At 48.1% G+C, this 11,519-nt stretch overlaps 2 protein-coding genes across 2 annotated transcripts; both read left to right on the forward strand.

Moving 5' to 3' along the window:
- Positions 1 to 1,514: 1,514 nt before the first annotated feature.
- On the forward strand, positions 1,515 to 2,541 carry LOC120666515. The gene has a single exon (XM_039946375.1). It carries the CDS (start codon positions 1,638 to 1,640, stop codon positions 2,157 to 2,159), a length of 522 nt encoding a protein of 173 aa, XP_039802309.1. The 5' UTR covers positions 1,515 to 1,637; the 3' UTR covers positions 2,160 to 2,541.
- Positions 2,542 to 9,987: 7,446 nt separating this feature from the next.
- Positions 9,988 to 11,060, forward strand: LOC120666516 (osmotin-like protein). Its single transcript, XM_039946376.1, has one exon. The coding sequence runs from the start codon at positions 10,063 to 10,065 to the stop codon at positions 10,771 to 10,773; it is 711 nt and encodes a 236-aa protein (XP_039802310.1). The 5' UTR covers positions 9,988 to 10,062; the 3' UTR covers positions 10,774 to 11,060.
- The last annotated feature ends 459 nt before the right edge of the window (positions 11,061 to 11,519 follow it).

An 11,519-nucleotide genomic window follows, 5' to 3' on the forward strand; every position in this document is an offset into this window, starting at 1 on the left:
AAAATGGATAGTTTGAATCCGGATTCGAATCCGGATACCTTCTTGATTTGAAACATAGATCTATCACGAGTATCAGTTTATTTTGTCAACAATTTTATAGTAGATCAAAATTATTATACAAGTAGGGAGTAAAGGATTAGCAGATAGCTAATAAAAAAGAATATAATTATCTATGTATAGCTTTTATATTAAATATATAATAATAATTTTAAAGGTAAAATAAATAATATTTAAATACTTAATAATTAAGATATATAAAAAAGATTTTATCATTAAATAAATAAATAATTTTACTCGTATAAAATAATTTTAATCATGAAATAAATATATTAAATAGTTAAAGTTAATTTTTATATCATTACTAATTTAATAAACATATTATTAGTTATCTAGCTTTCTAAGTAATTTAAATAGTGTACATCATTAAGTAATTAGGTATAAAGATAAGTTTAAGATTGTCTCACTAGTCACTTTTTCTTTACAGATACGGACGGATACGGATGTGATCGGATATTACTCGAATACGAATATGGAATCGGATAGAGAAAAGTTCTCAAAGTCGGATTCGGATGCATCCATATGACATCTATATTAAAATCAAATACAAATACAGATATTCATATTTACATTTTAAGTGGATACGAATACGAATAATTCGGATGTTCAGCCATCTGGATTCATCCTTACTTTCGGCCGGTAAAAATGTGATCTTGAGTGCCATTTGATGCCCAGATCTGCATGGTTCAGACTTCTGAACATTTCCCTTCAAAAAACCTGCTTCTCCTCGTACAAGCATTTTTGCTCTGAAAAAAATTTGGATTTTGGTACTGTAGCACATATCCTTGTTATTTGACAAATAATGTCCAAATATAGATTAATTAGGCTTAAAAGATTCAGCTCGTGCTAATCAGTTAGACTGTATAATTAATTATTTTTTTAACTATATTTAATGCTCTATGCATATGTCTGAAGATTCGATGTAACAAATATTGTACAAAATTTTTTAGAAACTAAACAAAAGCCTAAGATAGATGCATCATCGTGCAAAGCTACAAACTTTGAAAAAGGAACCCTTTACGTTCGAGGAATATATTATTATATCACGCCACCTTGTCCAAACTTTGCGAGGTGTCCGATAAAAAGAGGTGGAGAGTGAAAAAGTCGCAGTGGCAGCCGTCCTATCCGGAAGAGGCTGGATCAGCGCTACCACGTCGTCGATCGGGTCGCAGGCACCGGCGCATGCATGCATGCGTTCATGCAGGCCACTAGGCCAGCACGCAGCATCCGATGATCCATGGCCGTCCCACGGGCTACACGACACGACGCCACCAACCCATCTCTCAACGCCATGCCCTACTCCTCTGACAGGCCACTACTCACCCCTCCTCGATCTGTCTAGAGCATGCTGCATGCATCCAAACCCAGTTTCACCGTGCCCTGCCCTCACCCAGTTTTTTAACTTTTTACCATGATCTCATCCCCATTGCCCACGCCTATAGGCTATAAACCCCCCAGGCTCCAAACCCTGAACCCATCGTCCCATCCCAAGCAATCAGCAATCCGATCCCCTCTTCCTAGCCACTAGTCAAGGAGTCAGTCAGTTCACCCCCTTAGCCAGCCAGAGGTAGACGACGACGATGGCGTCGGCGTCCACCAACAAGGCCTCCTCGGCGGCGGCCGTGCTCGCGGCGGTGCTGCTCGTCGCGTCGGCGGCGTCGGCGCAGACGACGCACGACACCTGCGCCAAGAACAAGAAGATCACGGTGCAGAACCTGTGCGCGCACGACGTGGCGCTCACGCTGGAGCCGCTGGCCAACAGCCCGCACCTCTTCAACGGCGCGCCGACGTACACGCTGCGGCCGCACAGCCACGCCGAGTTCCCCGTGTGCTGGTGGACGGGGCGGCTGCACGCGCCCGGCGCGCCCACCGCCGAGTTCCACGTCGGCGTCGACGGCGGGTCCTTCTACCTCACTGCCAACAAGCGCCAGCCGGGGCTGGCCGTGCCCGTCATCGTCTCCCCGCACGGCGCGCCGCTGCAGGGTGAGTGCCCCGCCGTCGGGTGCCCCGTCCAGGGAGACTGCTCCGCGGCGCAGGTGCCCGGCGGGAAGTGCCGCAACGTCCAGGAGATCAAGGTCATCTACTGCAGCCCGCGCGTGTGAAGCATGCGCGCGCCGGCCGGCGGCTCGAGCTCCAAGAAGAAGTCCGGCCATGGTCGTCGGGTGCTAGCTGCATGCTGCCGTACGTCGGTGTCGTTGTCGTCGTCGTGTTCGTTCGTTCGTTCGTTCGGATCGGATTAGCCGGTCGTTTGCTTTAATTAGACTGGATTAGTAGGAGTCGCCGCTGCAGATTGCTCAGCTCAGCTCAGGTCGATGTGAGGGAGCGAGCGAGCGACGCGTGAGTGTGTCAGATCCTCAGATGTGTCGTCGTGTCCTGTGGGTGTTTGTCGGGAGCGAGCCACTCGTTTCTCTGCTGTGTGTTCGTCGCGTCGAGCCAGTAATAATTAATTCTAGCTATGGAAATGCTGATGCGTGCTTTCAGTCCCGTGGATGCAAGCTTTTCATTTGCTGGAAGCGGCCGGACTGCGTCTTTCTGAAAAAAAAAGTTGAGACACACACATGGACATTCACATGCACAAACGGATGAGTCTCCCCTTGCCCAGGGACGACTTGTATCTTTCTTATGATAGTCGACGCGACTAATCGTCCGTTCAAGATCTTATCAGTGCCATGGAGCCTAGATTCGATTAGACGATTTAATAACATTATACCCAGGTACTCATTCCACGGATTCCAGTGCGGTCGGACCCGTGCGTCAGAAGTTACCAGACGAGCGGCTACGTGTACATAATTACTGCGAAGAAACATTCCCCAAAACGAGATGTAGTAGTGACCATTTATTAGTTAAATAGCTAACCTCAAGCAAGCCGTCCCTACTACAGCACCCTCTATAGATGGCCAAACGGGCCGCCCGGGCACAGCCCGAACACGGCAAGGCCCGGCACAGCGAGGCACGGCGCCGCCGTGCCGTGCCGCCGTGCCGGCATCCCGGCCCAAGCACGGCCCTACGATGGCGCTGGCGTGCTGTGTCGTGCCCTGGGGCATGCTAGCACGAGAGGCCGGAGGGGCGGCGACTGTGGTGTACGACCGGCGACGGCGGAAGGCCGAGAGCGACGAAGCGGTCGGCGAAGGACGGAGGCGGACGGCGGAAGGCCGAGAGCGACGAAGCGGTCGGCGAAGGACGGAGGCGAGGTCCGAGCTCGCGGCCGGAGGCGAAATCCGAGCACGCTAGAGGCGAGGTCCGAGCTCGCGGACGGGAGGAAGGGATGGAGGGTGGAGATCAGGAGAGAGGAGGCTCGATCGGCGGCGGGCGGCGGCTGGGGGATGAGGAGCGAGTCGCGAGGAGAGAGACGAGAGGAGCGACGCGGGGTGCCGGAGTGTTAAACGGGCTTTGGCCTTTGGGTGGGGAGGCTGCCTACGTGCCCAAAGGGCCGAGTCTGTGCCGCCCCGTGCTGGTGCCTTAGCTGGGTCGGACCCGTGCTAGTGCCGCGGGCCAGGATTGCGGCCCAGGCACGGGCACGGCACTGGCCCGCAAGGCCATGGGCCGGGCCGTGTTCGGCCCGTGCTTTCTCGGGCCGTGCTCGTGCCGGCCCAGCGGGCCAACTATAGTACCCTCGTGTGGCTGTACGTGCTGCCCAAGCTCACATCAGCACTGTTACAGCATACGCGGCACTTGAGCAGGAAGCAGGAGTACGTAGGTCGTGGGTAGCAAGTGTGTGTTGGCAAAAACAGCCGAATCCACCGACCACACGTGCGCGTCGTGCGATTAGTTAGTGAAGGCTAATATGCTCTTATTACAAGTTAAAAACTGTTGGTAAAAGAGGTTCCACGTGTCCATCAGATTCGCCCGCACTACTACTAACCTGTTTTTTTTTTTGAAAGATTACTACTAACCTGTTTGACTAGTCAAGCAAGGGACCTGTAATGGTAATTTGGTCTGGGCCTTCTCGGGTTGATGGCGTTAAGGGCCTGGGCCTCAGTCTGCAACAGGCCAACAGGCCCACCTTCACGGGCTGGCAGGCGGGCGGGTGGCGTTGCGTTTGTCAGAATGGAGAGGAGGAAATGCGAGGTAGCTGCTGAAGACTCGTTTTGACATCTGCACGACTGCACTAGCTTTTTCACCTTTTTTTTTCTCTCACGAAAAGAAACCCGCTGGTTTGGGCATACCGCATTTACCTAACGCATTGATATTTTAAACCCGGGGAACCGAGGCTAGCGCTCCGGGTGTGGAGGCAGCCGTTCCTGGGTTCGAGCATCGCTCGACCCGTATTTCCACGGTACTGTAGCATGGGGTGGGTGTGGGGTGGGGTGTGCGTGTGTTGTGGTGTGAGTGCTGCAGTATGGTGCGTTCCGAGACTACTCCGATAGCCTCGTCTGCGTTGAGTCCGGTCAGCGTGGGCGTCCAAAATCTTACATGACTCCCAAGTGCTCTTGTGTGTTTTCAAAAAAAATATATTTTAAAGCCCGGGCTGGTCCGGGGATAAGGGTAACTTTTCCCCTGCTACAATATGCCCTAGAGACAATCATAGAGATGATCATATTTCCTTTTATTCATGATTAATGAAATATTCCTTGAATATCCATGAAAGACAACTTGTATTGATTGACAATTATGTGAATGGTCTGTGAGACTCTTTACTTGTATGGTTATTCTAAAGCTGTTCCTAGTCGGAGTTCATGTGAGGACACACATGGATATTAGACTAGCACATGTATTAGTTGATGACTATGTTTCACAAGTCATGAACATGTAGATGTCAAACTAATAATGTGGGCTCATGTGGGACATGAGTCTGAACTGACCCAACACGAGATGATGACTTCTCATTACACAATATTTACGCTGTGTCCTAAGACCTAAGATCGTCGTATGTACTCAAGATGTGAATCGACTTAGGAGCCATCAAACGCTGCACCGTAACAGGGTAGTCATAAAGGCGGCTTTTGGGTCTGTCAAGAAGCATGCTGTGAGACATAGTCGGTCAAGATGAGATTTGCCCCTCTCTACAAGAGAGAGATATATCTGGGCCCCTCGAGTGATTCGGATCAGAAAATGCATGGCCATGCTGGGGTTAAGAGTTAACTAAGTATTCCGAATCATAGGATCGAGAAAGAGTGGTCGGCTTTAAACTAGACCAAATATCGTGAGGCAAAGGGAACATCATGTATATGATATTGTGGCGGCTCGTCTGATATGATCTTTGTGTGCGTATAGGAGTTGACATGTCTTGTTATAGGCCACTTGTCTACTATTGGGCCGAGTAAAAGTACTCGGGCCATGTCTATTCGCATATGAGCCCATAGGGTCACACACTTAAGGGAAAAAAAGCCTGTTAAGGATGAGATCCGAATTAGACTGGGCTTAGGTGCACTAATGGGCCCTTTCGGCCCAAAAGGGGGCGCCCAAGGTGGGGCCCAAGGCAGCCCACATAAGAGACTATATAAACAGAGGGAGGGGGCGTCTAAAAACCCGAGACCTTCTAATGACGCTGTGAACAGTAACCACGGAGCGCTACAGTGCCGCCCCTCCTTCGCGCCCAAGCCCTAGGTCGCCTTCGTGGACCTAGCAGTCCGGACCGCGACGCTTCTTCCCGTACGTGTGGATACCTTGGAGGTGCTGCATCTGCTGCACAAGGACGAGCTGCACGTGAGGAGGTTCTCGCAACTGCACTGCCGGCTTCCATCTGTTCGACTACATCGACGCGCGACAGAAGTTCCGCATCCGCGCGTCTAGTGGTAATCCCGTGATCTATAACTGCAGTAATCTTGGTTTATGCGGTAGAAATTTTTTTTGCTACCCCATATTCCTACACTCCCGTGGGGGCCTCCTTGGGGCTGGCGGTGCTAGCTCCGGGACCCTTTGCTTCCGGTCGTCGGCTTCTTGGTTGGCGGTGGCGGATTGGATGCCGGTCTTCACTTGCTGCGGAGAAGGCCGATGTGTTTGGGAGGCCGTTTACTCGGCTTCATCGCCTAGCAGTAAGTACTCCTCTGCGGTCTCCACCTTGTGGACTTCGTTGTTGGTGAAGATGGCGGCTATTGGCTTGGCCCCGGCGGACTGCGGTGGCCGGGTTCGGGGAGTTCTGGCGAGTCATGCCGGTGGCCGGAACTCTCGAGGACACTCTCCACGCTGGGGTTACTGGTTGTATTTTATAGTATTTCTAAAGTATTTTCTGTAAAATTCCATAAATGTACTGTTCTATCTGTATAATACAGTCCCCTTTCGCAAAAGAAAAAAAACGCATTGATATTTATATTTTTACAGCGAGGTGCGATATCACATTGCACTCACGCAAGCGACCGAGCGCGTCCCAATCACACATGTACAAACACACGTGTACATCAAGGCTCGATGTCCCAGGTTCAACGGCGCAGGATCGCAGGAAGAGGAGAGAGAGCAACAGCGGCGCGAGGTGGTATATCGATCTCTAGCTCATTCAATCATCACGTTTTCAACATTCCGAGTTTCCGACACTTGCTAGGTCGTGACGGACTGACGGTGAAAAGTGAAAAGTGAAAAGTGAAAAGTGAAATTTACCTTTGGGCATATCCCCGACACGCCGTACGCGCGTGTAGGTTAGTGTACTCCCTCCGTCCCCAATTATGTAGTTGAAGCGATAGTGGCATGTTCCTAAATAATTGTCGTTGGCTATTAAGGTCTCGTTTAGTTTCAAAAAAAATTCACATAATACCTGTCACATCGAATTTTCGGACACATACATAAAATATTAAATACAGTTGAAAAAATAACTAATTATACAGTCTAACTGATTATCACGAGATGAATCTTTTAAGTCTAATTAGTTTATAATTGGATATTATTTGTCAAGTAACAATGAAATTTACTACAGCCAAAACCCAAATTTTTTCAACAACTAAACACACCCTAACCTGTAGCTGTAGGCATGTACCGCACCGTGAGCTGTCGACCAGGAAGCCACCCTTCTCCCCCTCAATGGTCTGTCCTATTTGATTTGTTTAAGGACAAAGCACTACTATACTGTACTATGCGAAACTGTGAAAAAGCATCAAAGGTAATCATTGCTATAGGGTGCATTGTTTCCTGATCCGGTTTTCCAGCGACTGATAATTAGGGACAGAGAGAGTAGGTAGGTTGATTCCCTGGCATATCCATCACAGTCGCCGTACGCGCCGGGGACTGTCCAAGAGCAAGATAGAGCACGCGGCGTGGGGGCGTGCGGCCGCGCTGATTTCAGCGGAGACCGGCGGCTAGTCGACGGCGGGCTCGCGGCACCTGCGTAGCTAGCTGCCTCCATTTCGGAATACTATATACTCCCTTCGTGCAAAAAAAATATAAATCTCATTTTTTGAAAAATCAAATATTTTTAATTTTAACTAAATTTATAAAAAAAACAATAATATTTATGTCTCCGAATCGATGTAGTATAGATCTATATTATATGATTAATCTAAAAATACTTATGTTGTAATATATATATATATATTAGTACTATTTTGTATCAATTCAATTAAAATTAGAATTATTTGAATTCTCGGAAAGCAAGATTTATATTTTTTTGGGACGGAGGGAGTACTCCCTTTCCGAGTATTTGAAATAAAGCTGCAAGCACGATGCCTCGAGAATTGGAAAAAATTATCTGTAACGAGCACGTGACGGTGATGAATGATGATGCACGGCGAATTCCTCGGCGGGCGGCGGTAGGCCAGCACAACTGCACGAGGTATGAGACGGCCGATCAGTTCAAATCCTGGCGCGTTGGTTTTGAATTCCCTCTTCTTAACCCCCCCCCCGGAAATAAGGAGCTTTATACTCCATCCGTTTCAAATAGCAAATGTTATGAATAAGAAAAGATATATAATTTAAAACTGGGTGTATTTTTGTAATATATTAGAGTAGAATATGAGCACCTTCGCGCGCATCTAATGAAATATTCCCTCTTTCTTGAAATGTAAAAAAAAATATTTTATTCTAAATTAAAGTAGTCTAAGTTTGATCAAATTTATAGAAAAAAATATTAGCATCTAACATATCAAATAAGTAAATTATGAATTAGAACATATTGACTTAGTACGAAACAAAATACCTTACATTTTAGAACGAAGAGAGTATGTGTATAGGACACGCCATTGCATCGTACGCCTAGCACTACACTATATATATGTTCTACATCAATCTCCATAGTCATACAGAATGACACTACATGTGCACTGCGTTCGGCAGGCTAGAGCTGGAGGCTGAAGCTGGAGTGGTGTGAGAGAAAAACACAGTTACCTGGCTGGTGGCTGGAGTGATGTGAGAGAGAAACACTGTAGCGCTGGAGAACTGCCCACCAGCCGAACACGGTGCACGGTCAGCTACTCTCCGATGACCTCATACGCGAATCTCCATACGCATCTACTCTCAGCTCTTGACTTGATATTGACAGTTATGTATTAGCAATCCATCTCAACCATCATCGCTGGCTTCTTTGCACATTCCGCACCAAGAGTATTTAGAGCTGTTCAAACTAGAAAACTATGTAGTGGACTCTATATATAATATGAAATATTATGTAGACACCATCTAAGAAACTATAGTTTTTAATGTATAATTTGTAACTGTGGTTTCAAAATAAAATTTTCCAATGACCTTTCTCCTCTCCCTACCAATCCTCTTCCTCTCCACTCTTTAATTCGATCTTCGTATTTCTGATATCCATCCCAACAAGTTTCATGTAGTTTCTTACACTTTATTTCTTTTGCAAAAAAAACATTTATTACATAAGATTCAGTTTCTTGTTGACTTTTCTCCTATCTCTCTCTCCTCTTTATTTACATCGCAAAATTAACAAAATATTCTATGGCAGCATATTAAATAATGCTATGGAAAATATCCAAGTTATTGCATTCGGATGCTCTTATTACTCCCTCATGGCATGGCAAATAGCCACCTTCTCCTACCGTTGGTTATGAATTTTGATGCGGTTTTATGTTTAGCTGGATTGAAATATACAGGTGTCCCCCTTAGATCTCAGGCCCCAAAGCAGAACTCTGAAATAGGAGGGAAGGGGCAAGTCATTGCTTACCTTTATAGATCGACTAGTGAAGTCATTAGAGACTCTCTTGACAAAACATCATGAGGGTCCCCCGTATACATTGTCCATGTTCCGGTTACTTCGATTTGCTACTCTCCAGTCAATAGTATTTAGGCTATATTTAATTTTAACGTGATTAAGAGCCTATTTGGATGGATTAAAATTGAGCGCTAAATTTTGTATTAGCACTTATATTTTTACTAAAGTTTTTAAAATCTTGTCTAAATATCTTGCTCAATCTATTAGTACTTCTGATTGAATGGACTAGTGCTAAGTTTTAGCACTTGGATCCAAAAACCCCCTAACACAGTAGAATCCCGTGTTTCAATATGTCTCTGCAAATTGCAAATCAAGTTTATATATACTTTTTTTAAGGTTAAGTTTATATATACCCTTTTTTGAAGGTTAAGTTTATATATACTAGCTTGGTTTATAAAAACTCAACCTAAAGATAGAAGATCTTCTAGGATCCTCGAGTTTTTACGCACTTCATTTTGCAACTTATTACTTTCATACAAGTTGGCCAGTAATTTCTGTTTCGTGAGTTATATTTGATACGTGTGCGCTATCTTTTGTAGTGAAAAGAAAAACCGTGGAACCTCGCGCTTTACTCTGCATATTGCAAGTCAAAGCTTCCACCAACTCCATTATCCTCGTTACTTTGGTCACACTGGATGATGCTTGCTGCTTAGCTATCTAATGAAAATTTAAGTTATTACTCTAGCCTACATATCTAAAAAGTTAGCCACTTTTTCGCAAGTAGCAACATAAATCCAAGGTAAATCAAATGAAGAGCCCATGGTTTTGTAGTTACTAGTGGACTCCCTTTTCCTTGCTTGTCGTTTACAGTCACCACACTTTTTTGCCTATAAAATTAGCAAGCTTTGCCCATTGCTCTTCAGTCTCCACCTGCACCTTACTGCAAGGCAAAGCCAAGAAACCAAGAACACGCCATGGCGCCAGCGACGGCCAAGCTTCTCTCCCTCGCCTTCCTCCTCCTCGCGGCGGCCTCGTCGACACCGGCGGTGGCCACCACGCTGACGCTCCACAACCTCTGCCCGTACCCAGTGTGGCCGCTGGTAACCCCGAACACCGGCTTCCCTTCCATCTCCGACAACACGGGCCGCCTGGACGGCGGCGGGCGCGGCCTCGTCTCCTTCCACTTCCCGCCAAGCTTCTGGGCGGGCCGCGTGGTGGCGCGCACGGGCTGCGGCGGCAGCGCGTGCGAGACTGGCGGCTCGCCGCCGGCGACGGTGGTGCAGCTGACGGTGCACGCGGAGGGCCAGGACCTGGCGGCGTACAGCGTAAGCCTGGTGGACGGGTTCAACGTCGCCGCCGTGGTGAGCCCGCAGGCGGTGGGCAGCGGGCAGTGCCCCGCCCTCGGGTGCGCGGCGGACCTGAACGCCGGGTGCCCCCGCGCGCAGCGCGTGGTCGGGGCCCGCGGCGAGGTGGTGGCGTGCCGGGGCCCCGCGGGGTACTTCAAGGAGCGGTGCCCGCTGACGCGCACCACGCCCGCCGACGTGGAGCCCGTGCAGCAGCGGTGCTTCGGCCCCGGCGAGCTCAAGGTCGTCTTCTGCCAGCCCGCCATGGTGAACGCCGCCGCAGCCGTCGCCGGCGACGGCGAGGCCACGGGGTACATCCGCACCGTCGTCGCCGACAACTAGAGCCTAGCTACTGCGTCTGGGCAGCCAGCCAGCCGCCGTTGGCCGGAGGAGGTGGCCGCCGATGATTAGTGCGCAATGATGGTAGGTTAAGGAGGTAATGAAGCGTGTTTTAGTGTCGTGAGACCGTGTCAGTGTTGGTGTGTGGTAGTGAGTAAGGTGACCACCGTTCCGTTGGCTTGGTTGCCGAGTATGTCCGGCCGGCCGTGCCGAGTGAATAAATGCGTTGAGCACACGCATGCATCATGTATATATGTTCTTGAGTTTGTGACAAGTGCCATGATGTCTCATGCGTGTTCTTGAGTGAATGCGCGGGCGAGGTAGAAGAACAGTATGGGTATGGACGTGAATGAATGGCACGTGGGTGTGGGGTTGGGGGAAAATAATGTTGTCGCTAGTGCTAAGCTTAGCCGGGCTCGTGATGTGGAGGAATCTGCAGAACATTGGAGCATGCACGTGAAAGTTACAATCTGAAAATATAACCTGCTCTTGATGTCCTCGCATCAGTGGCCGCGCCAGGGGTATACGCTGTATGTATGCCTAGGCATACCAAAGATTTGGAGAAAAATACTAATACATATTCATAGATGTATCTACTCCTTTCATCCTAGGAAGAGTGTAGTTTTAGAAAATTTCAGACACATTACTCATTCGAAGAAATGACTTTATTACCCCTAATTACTTCTACCAATTGTGATTGAAAACTGTGTTATTTATTTGGTTTTATGGATCCTCAATGAATGTATACA

The sequence above is a fragment of the Panicum virgatum genome, chromosome 3N (assembly GCF_016808335.1).
Source record: "Panicum virgatum strain AP13 chromosome 3N, P.virgatum_v5, whole genome shotgun sequence".
Lineage (NCBI taxonomy): Eukaryota > Viridiplantae > Streptophyta > Magnoliopsida > Poales > Poaceae > Panicum > Panicum virgatum.